At 40.7% G+C, this 17773-nt stretch overlaps 1 protein-coding gene across 1 annotated transcript; it reads left to right on the forward strand.

The window, feature by feature from the left end:
* Positions 1 to 223: 223 nt before the first annotated feature.
* Positions 224 to 17424, forward strand: wapla (WAPL cohesin release factor a). Its single transcript, XM_041049881.1, has 20 exons — positions 224 to 495; positions 1088 to 1501; positions 1691 to 2405; positions 3725 to 4032; positions 4209 to 4339; positions 5515 to 5610; positions 6253 to 6414; positions 7129 to 7265; positions 8234 to 8345; positions 9007 to 9237; positions 9755 to 9866; positions 10040 to 10137; positions 10437 to 10513; positions 11083 to 11258; positions 11583 to 11698; positions 11840 to 12070; positions 12787 to 12988; positions 14023 to 14111; positions 14222 to 14317; positions 15343 to 17424. The coding sequence occupies exons 2-20, from the start codon at positions 1114 to 1116 to the stop codon at positions 15406 to 15408; spliced, it is 3543 nt and encodes a 1180-aa protein (XP_040905815.1). The 5' UTR covers positions 224 to 495; positions 1088 to 1113; the 3' UTR covers positions 15409 to 17424.
* Positions 17425 to 17773: the final 349 nt, after the last annotated feature.

Here is a 17773-nt window from a genome sequence, read left to right on the forward strand (position 1 = left end):
AACAGACGACACCATCCGCTCCGCTTTTCTTTGGCACGTCTTCAAGTTTCAAATAACTAATGTGGTCCTCCAGCGCCCTCTATGGTTTATCACGGTTTACGGTTTAAACCAATCAGAGTCATGTTTGCTGACGGAGTCTCAAAACACAGGAAACCATCCTTGCTGCTGATTGGTCAACTCTCTTCGTGCTGCGCACTGCACAGGGGTCTTGCCAGGGAACGAGGAGGGAGGGGATATTTTAATGGCCGTCAGTTGCACTACAAAATGCAAAATGTCCGGATTATCCACTATATTTAGACTATACTAGCCAGTGGTACGTGTAGGTCGCTTTTCTTTATTGACGACCATTGCTTCGGGGACATTTTCGGGCTAGAGATGTGTTTCTAGTGTTGTTTCTCGTGCGTTGAACGGACTTTACCCGCTTGATTTGTGCGACAGGCCTAGCCGGTTGGCTAAGAAACAAGCGGACGGTTAGCTGGTCGCCGGAGTTGAAAGGTAAGAGTGTGCACTGCTATTCTTTTGTACTCAGGGTGATTTTAAACATCAACCTCCACATTCAAATGTACGTGTGAGATTACTTTTAACGTATTTAAAACGCAAAACTTAAGATATCTGACGCGGCCAGTTGTGAGATATAAACAGGGGGCTAACGTTAGCATAGTTTAGCAGTGTTGAAGCTAACGGCTAACTTTATAGTAACTTTACAAGCTGGAGCAGGCCTAGCTAGAGTTAACAGACGCTGATGAGTTAACTCTCGTTAGTGTGACGTTAGTAAAATAATCAAATCCAAGTTTTACCAAAGTTAATCCAAGTTGCTCTAGCTTCCTGTCGTATTGCGCACATACGATAGGTAATATTATTTGAAAGCTACGCTGCTTGATCTAGCTATGCTAACCAATAGTTGACACAGAACTTATGAGCTAACGCAGAGTTAATCTTGCCAGCGTGATTGTTAAAACACACAGGTTATTTCTTTTGCTTGCTGTAAAATGTTGTTCAACTGTATCACTATATTAGTAGCGTTAAGTTCATATTTGACGTTGAGTGGGTACGTTGAATATTGAATGTTCTCTGCTTTATTTCACAGGGAATATGTAACATAAAACATTCACCATGACATCCAGATTCGGTAAAACATACAACCGCAAGGGAGGGGAGGCTAATTCGAAATTTGAAGAGGTCTTCTCCAATAAAAGGCCCACACTGACCACCAAATGGGGGGAAACCACCTACAAGGCTCAGCTGGGAGCCAAAAGGCCTCTGTTAAAATCTGACGTTTCTGAGCTTCCCAAGAGGCCCAGGCTTGAGGATAGTGACAGTGAAGAAGACCCATTTGGGTTTGACAGTGATGATGAGTCCAAAACTGTGACCTCTCACAATGTGTCCCAGTTGAAAGTCAGTGAAGGGAATGTGACAAAGACAACTGCAGTGCAGGGCAGTGGGCCAGCCACTGTTGTGACTTCTGCACAGGGCTCTGCAAGCTCAACAGCCACGCTCACAAGTAAGTTTTCAATACTTAAGCTAGACAAATGTATTTATGCCTTACAGTTTGCCCGTCATTGTCTTATGTCACAACAGTTACTATTTGTAGTCTACCTGTCATTTCATAATTTCTCTCTGATAGTACTTGCTAGCCATTTAGTTGCAATGTCAGCTTTTTTATGTGACCATCTGCAATTTTCTTCTCCAGGCAAACCAACATTGGAAGAGAAGGTTGTTAAAAATAGCCAGCCCTGGTACAAAAGTTCATCAAATAGCAACCAGAAACCTGCATGCGTGGCCTCTTTCTCAAACACCGTCCCCTCTGATGATCTGAACATTTCAGCATCCCAGAGGCCCACTTCTTCCTCTCCAAATTTAGACACCACCCTTAAACTGTCTACTGATGCACCAAGTGGCAGCAGAGACTTCCAGATGTCTTCCTCTTATGATGGAATGCCATTAGAAGAGATGAAAAGTGCAGACCTGGAGCCTCCCACAGAGCCTCCACCAGAGCCAGTGGACAATATTCCCCCATCACCATTTACCCTAAGGGCCTCTAACAGCAAGAAATACCAGCGGCCCAACCGGCCTAACAAAACATCCTCTGAACCTGCTGAAAACAACAGCAACAAGCTCACTGAAAAAGCGAGTGCCCAAGATAAACCCAACAGTGTCCTTTCTGCTAGTGCAAGTAATACAGCTGCCAGTACTAAAACAGCAGCCAAGCCTGCAGGCAGGGGCGGTGGGAGGGTACGGGACTACACGGTTCTGCACCCTTCATGTCTATCAGTGTGTAACGTCACCATCCAGGACTCAATGGAGCGGAGCACTGACGATCTGATCACCCCAGCTGCCCCTGCGGATCTTGGAGAGGCGGGCCAAATGAAGAAGAAGTCAGATGCTCCGCCACCCAAACCTACCAGGTGAGTCTTTTCTGTTTGTTTGTCTTAAGAGCCTGCATTATGGACATTACTAAAAAGTTGTCTTTAAAATCCTGCAATCACAGCAGTCACTTTTAGGTTTTTTTGTTGTTTGTTTGGTTGTTTTTTTCTATTAAGTTGTGGGCATGGATGATGGGGACAAAAAGTCACTTTCATATAGTCTGATCATAAGTTTTCAGAAATTCTTTGTCTGGTGTGAGTCATTTAAGATTTTGCACTCATGAAATATTCTGATTTCTAGCACCATACATACACAATAAAATGAGTCAGCCGCAAATAATGAACATCACTTTGGTATTGTGCTTCACTGTGCACTTGTCCACACACAGTCATCCATCCACAGTGTGGCTTTGAACAACCTGTCTTAAACTTCACTGGATCCACCATTAGGACTGAATAGTATAAAATATAATTTGTTCAGATGCACAGGAGCAAAATGCATACTGTAGCAATAGACCTCATTATAGATGTCTGAAAGGAAACAATTTGTCTAAGGGTTTGCTATCTCTGCAGTTGCAAAATGGACTCCAACTGTAAGTATTATTCAAGTGGTATAATTGCGTGCAGTGCTGCACGACTTTTATTATAAAGGCTTGTGATTTATCTGGAGGTGTTACCTGCTGCCGAATTGTAAGCCATTTCTTGATAATAGTTTGAAAGTGGTACACTTTTTTACTGCTTTTCTTAAAGAAGTCAGGTCACTTTGAAATATTACAGGAATCTATATAGATAGATAAACACACAGCAGTTGGAGCAAAACTGACAGCAAATCAGTCTTTGGTTTGTTGTATGAATATGACTGAAACCTAGCTCTGAAGCAAAAATCAGAATGGCAGAAATGAGCAGGAATTCATATACATCTAGATTAGTATATTAACAGCATTGCATGCAATGCCACGTCACTCAGCCTGAGTGAATTTACTTTAATGATAATAAGAAGTATTTTCAGTGTCAGATGATGCCTAGGTCAGCTGCCTGAAGACACTGTCGTTAGTTTATGTAGCATTTATGGTCTATTATAGGCTCATTATGAATTATGCTTTTTTGGGTTCTGAACACTAATATCATGTTGTCTTCTCTTTTAACTGTTGTCTGACTTTGAAAGGGTTTTCTGTTCATTCAGTTATCCAAAAGTTTGGGGGCCTTCTTCTGAATGTTGTTTTGTTTTATTTGTTAAGCTTCAAGGCATGCTTTTTGCTGTGCTTGTCCTGCTCCAGTTTCCACATCTTTCCCACAGTCTCAGGAAAAACCACTAACAATACAAACATGCAAAAACAAATCTTCTCTCTGTGTTTTTCTAGGTTCAGACCTACTCAAACAAAGACCAAGAAGACCAAGACTGAGACAAAGCTAGAATTCTTTGGCTTTGAGGACAAAGAGGACCAGGAGGGCGAGGAGGGGTCTGAAGGTGGCGTGGCAGGGAAGAGTAGTTACAAGATCAAGTACTTTGGCTTCGATGACCTGAGTGAGAGTGACAGCGATGATGAGAACTCTCAGGCAAAAGAGAAGAAAGCCAAGAAGGCGGCTGCAGCCTTGGCTGCTCTGAGCTCCAGTGTGGACAGCCCTCATACCAGTGATTCTCAGGACAGTCAGACCAGCAGCAATACAGGTGAGCTGGCCTTTAGCATAAGGAGACAAAAACGGTTTCGGTCATAGTGTGATTGATATTTGTTGCGTGATCCAACTTTACTAGCTTCTAAAACATTTCTTTAATTGGGAGCGCTTGGATGACCCTGTGTGGTTAATGTTCAGTCCATTTAAATACTGATGCGGTTTCTCCAACAGATGCTTTTGACTTCTCTGATGACTCCAGTCCTGGTGGCACTGAGGGGCAGAAAGGACGCTCAGGGAAGCAGAGTGAAAAATCCAAGGACATTGGCAGTGGACTCAAAAAGATCTTCAGTGGACCCAAAAAGGTATATGAGCATACCAGAAATGATCTGAGTCTGTGTGCTTTCAGGCAAAGCATCATTTGTTCTTTATTATGCACCACTTTCTTTGAGTAGTTGCTCATTAGGCCTATTGCTTTGTAGTTACACTAGGAAACCAAGCAGGCAGGAATCTCTTGACCCATTCATATTGACACAGGTTTAACAGGAGTCTGTGATCAATATGAAAGAGTCAAGGTGAGTTATATAACCTGCCTTCCTGGCCAGGGTTGAACTCTGGGTCTGAGGCCACTTGGCTATGAGCAGGCCTATCTTTTTATGTTATTGGTGTTTAAATGACAATTATGTAATATCCAGTTATCTAAAAATAGACTGAGATAATGGGAGAGAGCAGAGAAAAAGAGATTACATAGGCAGGGAAGACACTGAACTGAAACCTAAATTTATTTGGTTGTCATTTCCAGGGAATGTAATTCTGTGGTTCAGCAGTAATGTGTGCTAGGACTACAGCTGCAGACTTACAGCTCTGAATAGTGATGCTCAGGGATTAATCTGTGACAGCAGTCTCACATGAATGGAGGAAATGTGTGTTCAGTTGCACGCACTGTACTGTCTTCCATTGTTAAGGGGGTCTGAATGTTACCTCTTGGTCAAGCCCATATCTATCTGAGTAACTCAGCTTTGATTTGTGGTACTGTGTGTAAAGCCCACATTTGCTTTGTTTATCTGAATCACGTTTCGCGGTGGCTTTGGGTTATTTGTGGTCTGTCTTCCTTATTCTGTGTGTTTAGTGTTTCTATCATCAACAAAACTTATATAATTGAGTTGCACAATGTGTCATTTTCAGGAACTGTTTTGTGCTGCTTGGGGACTGTTGTGCTCCACACTGAGGTTGCTGTTGTCTCAGTCTATCATCATGATTGCAGTATGCAATATTTATGTGTTCGGTTGTACTAATTCACAGCAATAACTTAAGCTTTGTGCCAGAATGGTTTATGGAGATTAACATGGAAGTGTTTCATTATAGTCTTTTTGTCCTGTTTGTCCTGTCTGTTTTAGTTGTCTGAAGATTTTTACTGCAATGATGGTTATCTATCACTACACGAATGAATCTACATGAAACAATATTGTTGTATCAGGTGTTATGTTCAGTCTTTTTTCAGCCCATTGACTAATTCCTAAAATTTTTTGCCGTGTTCCAGTCGCCTGCTAAAGCTGTGTACAACGCTCGCCACTGGAACCAACCTGAGCCCGAAGAGATGCCTGTGCCTCCTCTCTCTCGATCTCAAACTGCTCCAGTAAGATATCACTCACTTTGTTGTTACAGGTGTTATTTTTAGCTTTGTTGTGGGTTTTTTTTTGTGTGTTTGTTTTTAGAAAACTAATCACAGGGCACCTTGTCATGAACTGGACTATCAGCGAGTGAAGAGGGTGAAGTTGCAATGTTAAAAGCTGTTGTTTTAATTGTATGCATTAATTTTGCACACAAAGCACGCAAGCTATATTTCAGGGTGTTATGTAAAGCGAATACTTGTACCATTTATTTACTGAATTCCCCCATTCCCTACTGTCCACAGTCAAGGATGTTGTTTATTGGTCTCATAGTAGTCAACAGTTCTGTATTAATTACACTAATTAGTGTGCTTCTTTTTAGTGGAGTTATTTCCCCAGACAAGTGAACCACGGTTTACTTGTATATTGTTGAATTTCCCCTATGGAAATACATGTTGGTTGAGAGACAAGCTAACCAGAGTCTGGCAACTGGGATTTAAAAGTTGCTGTTAACTTTGCACTACCTCATCTGACATCTGTTAACAACACTTATTAAAGACTTGTGTGCTTAACAGACTATTCAGCTGTGGTAAATCTTGCGGACATGTCATTAAGCAGATTTTGTTGCTTTGGTATGAGTCCCATTTCTCCGCCTCTTTCTTCCTCAGGCCATTTTATCGAGCAGCAGCAAGGACAGCAACTCCCATAAAGATGATGGCTTGTTCAAAGCCCCTCCACCTCCGCCCAAAGTCATTAAGTCTGAGACCATTCCCACGCGACCCAACCAGGATATTGTCACAGCGCTCAAGTGCAGGAAGGAGCACAAGGAGGTGAGTCTGAAGAATGCTGAGATGTTTTTGGATGTATGCTGAACAGCAGAGGAATGAGGAGGCACTCAGTCTTTTGAAATGTAATACTTGTATTCAGTTCACACTACGTTTGTTTGCATGCTGTAATTAATTAACCTGTCTTTTTCATACTCAGCCAAATTGCTTTTATACATTTGATTCGTGTTTTATACTGAAAGCGTAGCATTCATTTGAAGCATGTTGTCAAGCTTACCATTGTTTATTTGAACCCCCACATGGGTTAGAAGTAGCAGTGAGGACTGTTGCTGTTAATTTAAACTCCCCTACAGCTTGTGTCATTTACAGATGGGCTTCCTGGCCCCAGATCAATCTATTAGCTGCAGATCCCCCGAGGTAAAATGGTTTCAGCTAAACTGTCGCTACACACTGGTGTTGTCTTAAGCTGAGGTCCTCCCTCCTGTGTCATGCTGAGTGCCCACACAGCATGACTTCTGATATTGGTAAACATACAGAGTCAACTGCTGATTAGGCCCTAACTCCACTGCTGAGCAGATTGATGAGGGGTATTAGCACAGTCAGCTATTGCTGGTAGTGGAACCAGTCGAGAGGAATTGAACAATGAGAGCATTTCTCTCCCTGTGTTTGTGTATGTGTGTTTGTGCAAGTTGAGTTTATGTCTGGGCAAATGCACTTCTTCCCAATTAGCTGTAATTAACCCCATCCCCCTTCCACCAGCTGTATACGGTGGTGCAGCATGTGAAGCACTTCAATGACGTGGTGGAGTTCGGAGAGAATCAAGAGTTCACAGATGACTTTGAGTACCTGGAAACAGGGCTGAAGAGCAGTCAGCCACTCAACACAAGATGCCTTAGGTAAGTGGAAAAAAACATGCTGCCTTCTTTGTTGCGTTCTACACAGGGACGCTTAGATGCTGTAAGTCTGCTCTGACATAGACGTTGTTGTTACTGATTTCTAAGAGTACGAAGCACCTCCCTAAATTGATTGAATGGCCTGTCACTTTAGCTGTACAAGTCAGCAAGTATTAGCCTAATTATAAAGCAATTGGAGGAACAGCTGCTTTAGTTGATCAAAGCTTTATATAATTTGTACAATGGTCCTTAATTAAAGTAAACAAAACAATAACAATTACTGTGCTATCAGAGAGCAGCAGGAGGTAGCTATACAAAATGAATATGTTTAAGATGTTTTCTCTTCAATCTTCACATGCAGTATAACAATGACAGCGACAGTTTTTCACAACGTGTCCTCCTGCTTCTTTTATTCTTTTGGTTTTATTTGAGCTTTGATTTGTTTTCCCTATTTTCCTTTAAAATAAACACCAAAAATGAAAGATTGTTTTTTGAATCAAAATTATAAAAGAAATATTAAATAAAAAGGAGCCAGTGTGTGTGCCGATATTTTGCTTTCCTCTCTGCTCTTTTCCTATGTCTCGCTTTCATTTCCACAGTCTGTTGGGGCAATATGGCAAGATAAAATGTGTTTTTCTGTAGTATGATAAAGCATACAGCCATTCTGTTGTGAAAATGGAATCTACTCAGGAGACACAACCTTGGCTTCAGAAAAAGCTGCAGGGAGTCCAGCCTCCTTTGGGATGTTTTTCAGTTTTTAGACATGCAGAGGGAAGAGGGTGAAAAGACAAGAGAGAAATGCAAAACAAAACATGTTGGAAATGGGAATCACAAATGGTGATAGGGGTTAGGAAGCAGGCTGTTCTGCATTCTGCCTCATTCATATTAGTTTTTAGAACAAGACTGATAAATATTTGACCCAAAATATGTGTAATCATTACCTTTTCTCTGTCTCCCTCTCACTGCTCCAGTATAATCAGCCTGGCCACAAGGTGTGCCATGCCCAGTTTCAGGATGCACCTGCGGGCCAGAGGGAAAGTGGCACAGGTCTTCAAAATGCTCAGTGATGCACCGCAACACCCGGTCAGTAAAACTCTTTTCTGTCACCTGCTTTTTCAGTTTAATTTGGTCATCTCCCTCAAAAACTTTGGTATGGTGATACATTTACCACTTCTGAATAATTGCTACTCTTGTTGTTTACTTTATAATAGATGGAAGTGTATTCCCTTAAAGTTAATTTCCAACGTCTTGAATCAGGGAATTTGAACCATGAGCCTGAGCTGGAGTGTTTAGCTAATGAATGACCCAGAAACAGTGAGGGGAGACACACTGACTCTATATAAGTTTTTTTGTGAGAAGACATGCGGACATACATTATTAGTTTCCACTGTCAACTTTTTTGCTAAATTGTCAGCATTTTACAAGACTGTTTTTTTTTTTTTACTGGCCTTAAGTAACTAGCAATAACAGGGTGACCTGTACAGTTTCTTGTAATTGTTGAATTCAGGTCAAAGCCTTGTGGTTTCAGTCATCCCAGAAGTGTAACCTTTTCTTGGGATGCAGTATTTCGGCTGAGAGCTTTCCTTGGTTGTATATTCATTCACATGATTGTTTGTTACCCTCCAAGCTAATTGTCCGACAGTGGTCCGGTGTGGTCAAATCATTGATCACCCTTTGATCACCTTGTCGCACCTCTATATGCTCTACACCACTTTCTTAAAGCTGGTCTCTATTCTTCTACCAGAACCTTGCTCTGTGCACGGCTGCCCTGATGTATATTCTGAGTCGGGATCGTCTTAACATGGATCTGGATAGGGCATGTCTGGAGCTAATGATCAAGCTGCTGGAGCTGGACCAAGACTACCCGGCCCACCAGGATCAGCTCACTGCAAAGGAGGTTGCAAAGGTCAAGGAGAAGATCAGGAAGCTGTGTGAGACCGTGCACAATAAACATCTTGACCTGGAAAATATCACGGTGCGTTGTCCTTGAAAAATGAAATGCTTAGAGAACACGGATAAGCAACCACCTTCTCTGATTTCTTTTTCTCAATGGTTCCTTCTTTAACAAGCAAAATTTCATAAATACTTGAATACTTGGAAATGTGTTTTGTAAAAACCTAATCAAAATTTAGCATAAAATGTTAATCTGATCTAGTTTTAATGCCCCTCATGCTGATCGCAGTGGTTGTGCTCCTTGAACATCTAAGTTTTGTAATTTTGTGGAAGTTGATGTGAAGAACGTTGGGTGTTACCATTTAAGATTATTCTGTTGAAGTGTACCCATCTTTTTAGAGTCAAATTACTTGGTCCAACAAAGCTATTAGTTTCTTTGGATGCTGTTTTTGCAAATACACTTAGTTCCATTTTATTAAATTCCTTCAAAGTGTGCACTAAATATAATATGAGTTGGGCCAGACATGGAAGTAAACTGCAGCTTGACTGGCTGGTGAAGACGTACAACTGCAAAGTGGTAATTATTCTTTCTGTTGTAGACGGGCCACCTTGCCATGGAGACATTGCTCTCTCTAACCTCCAAGAGAGCTGGGGATTGGTTCAAAGAAGAACTGCGGCTACTGGGAGGTTTGGACCATATTGTAGACAAAGGTGGGTGTGTGGGATGCTACCGTACTTATGTTTAAGTGGGCAGTTTACAAGTCTCTATAGTAGCGTATATGTTCAAAGATCTGTTTTCCAAGGTCGAGTGTTACAGCTGTTGACTTTCAAGTAGCTGCCAGGATGTGTAATAGTCATGTGCCTTGTGTTGTGTGTTGCCACAGTGAAAGAGTGTGTGCAGAACCTGAGCCAAGAGGATGACAAGGAGAACCTTGTAGCGTCTTTATGGGGGGCTGAGAGGTGTCTGAGAGTGCTTGAAAGTGTAAGTACTGCTCTGTCAAATTGGGTTCTTTCTTTCATCAGATTCATACAAGAATGACACTCAAGGACATGAATAATTGAGTACTGAAAGCTGGGAATTTGCTGGTAAATTTTGTTACCTGATAAAAGGCTGTGTTCTGTGTATGTCTCTTCAACAATCTTGCTTAAAATGCCATTGACCAAAACTCTGAACCCAGCACACGTGTCTCCCCTCCCTTTTGGTTTCTTGACTTCTTATCTAGCATTTCACTGTATTTTCCCCTCTATTGATTTTATTTCTATTTCATCTTCTGCCAACAGGTGACAGTGCAGAACCCAGAAAACCAGGGTTACTTGATTGCCTACAAAGACTCCCAACTCATTGTCTCCTCTGCCAGGTGAGCAGCAGATACAGCTTGAAGCTATTATTGACTGGATGTGGACACCTACTGAGACACTGACTATTACACTTCATTCAGTTTGCCTCTGTAGTTTCTCCAATACCATTTTACCCATCATATTACATGGTGTGTTCAGAGGTGCTATGGATCTTTCCCAATTGCTTAGATGTCTTTTTATGAAAACATCTTCACCTTACTAAACTAAAGGAGTAATGAGTGTATCATACACTGTAGGTAAAAGAAAATCACATGGTTGTAATTGTTACTGTGGAAGCCTATAAAGATTTCCAAGCTCCATTAATAGGAACTTTATGCAAAGTTGGATCTCATCTTTGACCACTGATTAAGCTTGGGTTGGTGGACACAGAATAGAAGTCAAAACCGTTCCACCTAAACTTAATCTGTTGTCTTTTTGAATCTCCTTGCTCTTCATCTCTCTTTATGTTCATCTCTTCCTCCTCTCTCCTTCATCCTTGTTTGTGCTTGTTTTCTTGAAAATGTCCCCCAGTTCTGCCATTGAACTCTGCTTTTTACTGTCTCTCATCACTTTTTTGTACTCTCCTCAGAGCTTTGCGGTACTGTGAGGATATGATACAGCGGTACAGCAGGGCATTAAACAACAGCTCTGTGTCATCGTTGGGTGCAACGCTGCCCCACTGCAGCTTCAATAACGTGGGCAAGGCGGTGGAGGACTGTATGAGGGCTGTCATAGGAGTGCTGCTCAACCTTACCCATGACAATGGTAGTCATTTAAAACCTTTATTTTTTGCTTTTGCTTTTATTTTGCCTTTATTCAGTTTGTGTTGGTTTTATCTGGAATTTCTGGATAGTTAGAGTCAGTTGATATTCAGTATTACAGCTTAGTGTTTGTCCAATATAATGATTGCACTCTATCAGTATTGGAATATGTTCTTATTAGTGTAGTCACACAGACTTCAATGATCTCACTCAAACCTCTGTGGTATACCAGTAGATTTCACCATGAAATAAAATATTCAGGTGCTTAGCAGGGAGTCATGATGGCCAATATCAGCAGAGGTTAACGATGTTGTTACTTTGTCTGCAGAGTGGGGAAGCACAAAGACAGGTGAGCAGGAGCAGCTAATAGTAACTGCTCTGAATTGCGTCCTTCGAGTCCCACGCTACATCCCCCAGGAGCAGCGCTTTGACGTGCGAGTGCTGGTGAGGCATTCTAGAACAAAACAAAACAAAACAACAACACCACCACATAGTTGTTGATAAGATATTCTGCCAACCTGTGTTAGCTTTGAGTATGTCTGTGCCTGCATGTGTTTTATTTGTGTATTCTGTTCTGCATACCAGGGTCTGGGTCTGTTAATTAACCTTGTGGAGTACAGCTCCAGAAACCGCCACTGTCTGGTGGACATGGAGTACCATGTCGACAACACCTGTCTGGAAGACAGCCTGCTGCAGCCTCCTGACCCAACACAATCAGACGCAGCGGCAGCGGTAGCACCACCAAGCACAGCTGAGACTCAGGGAGATGAGGCTGACAAGCCCAAACCCTCTGGTGCTCTAGCTGCACTTGTAAAGGTAGGAATTCTGCCAGGACTCATTAATAAATATTTTAGCAGTCATTGTGGGTTTGTTTTTTTTTTTTTTGGTCTCAACTAGAAGAGAGTTTTTCATGATTGCCTTTGAAGTAAAGATGTGAGCATAAACAGCAGGTGATGAGCAGCCATGAGGAAAAATCAGTGTATCGTATGATCAGATGAACCAGTGTTTCACCTGTTTCTGTCAGGGAAATACTTCAGACACCATTCTGGCAAATTAATAAATATGAATGATACTGTAATTTCAAAATTCTTACTCTCTTCAGTGCTTTTTGAGTAAATGCGAAAGTCTGAAGTTGTATATGTATAATAATAATAATAATAATAATAATAAGCAAGTGTAAATCGATGCACACTTTTAAGATAGTAATTATATTTTGCTTTATTATTCACATTACTTGAACTAAACTCTTTGCCCAACTGACTTATGAGTGAAAAGTTTTCTGAAAGCCTGTAAAAAAAACCTTGGAGATTAACTTTGAAATTACTTTTCACTGCCAAGACTTAAAGGCTTGTTTCACAGTATTTGGCATTCACATTTTGTTACTGACCTTGCAATGAAGAAATATCTTGGCTATCCCGCTTAACTGTGACTCCTTAATTTGCTTTAAATTAACAAAAAATCTGCTGTTTTATGTGGTTCCAGTTTTAAATTTGTGTTTGGAGGTGACATGTTTATTTTTCTCTAAATCCTAGCTCTTCCTGGAGAGGGAGCGCGCTGCCATCCTGGCTGAGGCTAAGACTGACGACCTCATCAGTGAGGCTCCCAAACCGGCACTGGACCAAAGCGGAGAGTGGCAGGAGACGTCAGGAGAGATCCAGTGGGTGGCAGCTGAAACCAATGACAGCCAAACTGAGAAGAAGGAGGAGGAGGATGAAGAGTTGGATCTAAATAAAGGTTGGTGTTTATATGCATCTGCATGTAAGAGGAGCTGTTTTTTGTTTGTGCTTTAAAATCATAATCCTGATAAGTGTGGCTAATGTTACAGTAATGATTACAGTGTGGAAACACTGAGTGTGGCTTCATTCCCTTTCCTTCATCTCAGCTAATTAGGGATGGAGGGTGGGGTTTCTTGTTTTGAGTTCACAAAATTGTACTATATCACTGACTGACAAAGCCTTTAAATGGAGTATGCACATACTATAGCAGGAGGAAAAAATAAATTTACAATCATTTTGATCATTTGAAATAATTTACCGAACATTAACCAATCCCAGTTTCTTAATGGACATTTTTCACCATTCTGACATTTTATAAACCAAACAATTCATTGAGAAAGTAATCAGCAGATGAATCTATATTGGAAAAACTCATTAGTTGCAGCCCTAATACCACACGATTTCTTTAGTTTTTCATTTCATTGCAAGCATTGATGGTGCACAAATGATTCTTTAAAACAATAATTATTTGTCATATTTTACACCTTGAACCCAGATGAGGCAGAAATGTAAAGACACTTATTTTGGTGATTTAAAAGAGCTGTAAATATCAAGTGGCTGTAGATGCAGCCAGTTGTTGAGAGTTTATGTGTTTGTCCAGTCGTCCAAGCCTCCAACTAATACAGTGTCATTCTAGCAGTGATACAATTATGAATTCACAGTTATACAGCTCATGTACTGGCTATGGTTGAGTGGTATGTTCAGAGATGAAAACCTCTGTTATTTACTTTTTTTCTGCTCTTCCTATAGAATGCGGCCACCAGTACACACAGTAAAACAATTAGTCCTTAGTGCCACTTTCAGAGGAAGTTACTAAATGTTTTAGCTACAGTGCAGACTGCTGGGTAATGGATCAGTGAATTATCCTTCTCACAGGGATGTTTCCAGTTAAAATTTGTTTCTACTGCGAGTTTGAAACCCTCGTCTCCAAAAGAAGCAGCATATGTAACTGTAATAGTGAATCTTTTTCTTTCTCCCTTGTGTTTGCTGTAGCTCTGCAACACGCAGGCAAGCATATGGAGGATAGCATTGTTGCCTCCTACACCGCTCTGTTGCTGGGCTGTCTCTGCCAGGGCAGCCAGGTGAGAATATCTGACACAAACACACACACACACACACACACACATAATATGACTGGAGATTCTTTCCTGCTCAAAATATTCATGCTCACCCACCTTTCTGTCCCTCTCAGATAAATGTGACTACTGTGAGAAAGCATCTACCTAAAGGGGATTTCTCCATCATGACAGAAATGCTGAAGAAATTCTTGAGTTTCATGAACCTCACTGTGAGTATGACTGTCAGGACAGACCTTCTGGGACCAGTGTTGCATGATGACGCTGACACTGTTGAGATTAATTATGTTGTAAGGAACTACACACATGAATAGTAGAATTATACAATAGCAACAAATCAAATCAAATTTTCCATCTAAAAGAGAAGCCATCATTTTAAGGTGATTAAAAATACTGAACATACTTTCCTTAGAGATATGTTTTTTTTATAATCACTCAAAAGCGTTGATGTCATCTTTAGCTCGGGGCAAACTGGATTGAAGTTACAAAAAGCCAATTTAATTGGACCCATTGAGCACATTATTTGTGCCGTGGTGTGGCTTGGATCAAATAAACATTTTTGAGGACCAGTGGTTCTTTACACCGCCACATTTCCCTTTTAACTTCAAATAATTGCAGCTTTTGCACTCTGGCTGCACCTTCATTCATCTCCTCTCTGAGAAAATACTAGAATATGGATGATAAGGAAAGGCTTTAATTCAGTTGATCTCATTAACAAAGAGATTGAGGAATGTGTAATGTGTCTGAAATAGATTGGCTGTAGAGCCAGTATATATTGTATGACCAATTTATGAAAAGGCTCACTGATTTTTACTCATCTAAAAAGTCTCTCAATTTCTTAGCTGCTCAGAAATCACTTGCACAACCTCTAGTGGCACTTAGCTTTCAAAAAATCCTTGGCAGTAACACGCCTTAATAATACAAAATGCGATCAATAAATTAGCACTTAAATGTGATTCTTGTGTGTCCAAGCAGTACAGCTGTACATAACATAAGTAGTGATATGAAGGTAATTTAAGGTACAGATGTGTGCATTTTGCAGCAGCTTTGGACGTGGCGCATCTTGTCAGATCTGAAGACGTGAACCATCTGTTTCATAAATAGCGTCTTTTCAAGTGAACAGAAGCTCAAATGTCCTCAAAAATCCTCACTGTCGGTGTCTCAAGACCTCACGAGTACGGTAGCACATGTTGGCACCCTCAAACCCCTGTCTTTGGTTTTCTTATTCTCCACACAGTGTGCAATGGGCTCCACAGGGCAAAAGTCCATCTCGCGGGTCATCGACTACCTGGAGCACTGTTAACAGACAGCCAAACCGTGGACTCACACTCTGACTGCACATTAAAGGGATCCCAGGCTGTTATGGTACCCCTACCTGACAAGAGCAACAAGGGGTCATTGTAGTCTCAGCAGCATTCCCTTGACTTCACCTGATCACCCAGTGCTGTGATCACTCTGAATTTTCACCGATAAAGGCACACGCTGATGTGCGTTTTAAACACGCAGATACAGAAGTTTCACTCCCTCTCTGGAGCACAGCCTGAACCAAAGCCCTGCTAGCTGACAGACATGCAGATTCCTTCAGTTCCGCTCAACTATAGCCGCAGATAGTGTCAGATAAAGGTTCAAGATTCATCCTCAGGTAACTGGGAATCAGGCAGAGGCTAGGCTAAATCTGGCAAGTTTCTGAATACTCCATGGAATGTCAAATATAAAGATGGATGCAAAGCAGACCTCGTCTTCTAACGTCCCCAGAAGGTTTGACAGCAGCAGGGCTCGCAGGTGGAGTCTCTCTGCCTGCCGTCCGGTCTCGATTCCTGTTCGCTTAGCTGGAGTATGAACCTCTGAATCAAATTTTATGGATCATTACATTTTAATCTTCGCTTATCCATGTCAAAGCCAAGGGTGAAATCATTGATTAGCATGAACAACAATCATTTTCATGGATGTTAGAATGACGTCTCTATTTGTAAACCTGTGTGAAACGATTTTGAATGCATACATCCATTTACCTACATGTTTGCAGTTGGCTTGAATGTTTAAGGGAAAGAGTATTTTTAAACTTTGATTTTTTTTTTATTTTTTTTTTTAATATATTCTCATTGTGCCCGTTAATTTTGTAAAGTGTGTGAGTTAGCAAGTCAGATAGGTGTTCTCTGATACGTTTTTAGATTTTTCTTTTTCCTTGAGGGCATTTTTTTTAATTTCACCCAAATTATGAATTACTTTTTAAGAAATCAGGACTGTGTGACATGCCATCTTTTATAGAATGTTCTTTATTTGACTGATAATGGCACTTGGAAATTACACACTGTCATGAGTTTTAAATTTCCTTCTTGCCTATTATCAAATTCGTTCATATTTTGTTGAGAGTATTTAAATTTCAGTTAATTCACCAATATGTAATTACAGTATGCATTTAACCTCACAAGTATAACGGATGTGATGAATTACTCAAAGAAAAATTGATGGTTGTGCTTCCTTTTGAATTTGTAATGACGTTAATTTTTAAAAAATCTATTTAATTTAATATGTTCTCCTCCCTTGTAAATGCAAAGTCTTTACCTCATGAGATGCCATTTGTGTCTAAAGTTTCACATCATGTTTCATTATAATGGACCCCACGTGACACAGCTCAGTGGCTGGACATAGTACGTGTATAATGACAGATTTAATTGAACTCTGGTTTTGGCTTTAAATCATGAAATTTCAACTAAACTTGCTGCATTGAATTAAATAAGAAAAGTCATTTTTAAGCTTGTGTTAATTCCCTGGTGGTTTTCATGTTTCTGTATGTCCAGCCACATGTAGCTTCATGTTTTTACTCTCATTGTACTCATTGTATCTTCATGTGTCTGCTTTGGACAACATGCATTAAGCTCCCGTTTATTTATTCTTTTGTGGTGTCATTTTACCTGTGATGATGCACCTGAACCTTTAGAATTCCTCCGTCTTGTACTGCTCACATGTACTATCACTGATTTGAATGACAGCCATGCCTGTATAAGCAGATTAGGTTTATCTGGTTTGTAGGGCTGCAGTGAACACAACTGCAACTGTTTACTGTTTATTACTTTGCAAATTCTGGTCTGAATGTAAATACTCCTGTACATAGCGGTTAATGGACATTTAAAATGCTTAGACTACTTTTTTCCCTGAAGCTGATATTTTTATTTTATACAATATTTCTGAGTTGTCATTTGGAAAAACAAAAATCGCAGGAAGAGAAAAAATAGTTTGTACCGTTTCAAGGACATTGTCTTTGGTTACATGTAAATAGTTGTATCTCAAAATGCAAAAAAAAAAGTTGCTACTTTCAGTATACTCTTTATGTGTTTTCTTCCTTGAATTGTTTGAACAGGAATTGTTTCTTTCATTTCTTGAGTTGTTGAATTTTTTTGTGCGTTCATGGCTACGGGGGGTGAACATTACCAAAGAGAAAGTGATTTTTAGTTTCCTTCTGTCTTTCACGCGTGTAGCAGCTGCTTAATGCCTAACTTTGTATTCTAGCTTGTCTCCTTGCCTGTAACCCTACAAGGCTATAAGTGAAAGTGTGTGTGGGGAGTGGTGTGTGTGGGGAGTGGTGTGTGTGTGTGTGCGCGAGCGAGCGAGCGTGCGTGAGCAATCTTTGTTTCTTTCTCATCCCTGACAAACTGGCTGGGATGGAG

The sequence above is a fragment of the Toxotes jaculatrix genome, chromosome 11, assembly GCF_017976425.1.
Source record: "Toxotes jaculatrix isolate fToxJac2 chromosome 11, fToxJac2.pri, whole genome shotgun sequence".
Lineage (NCBI taxonomy): Eukaryota > Metazoa > Chordata > Actinopteri > Toxotidae > Toxotes > Toxotes jaculatrix.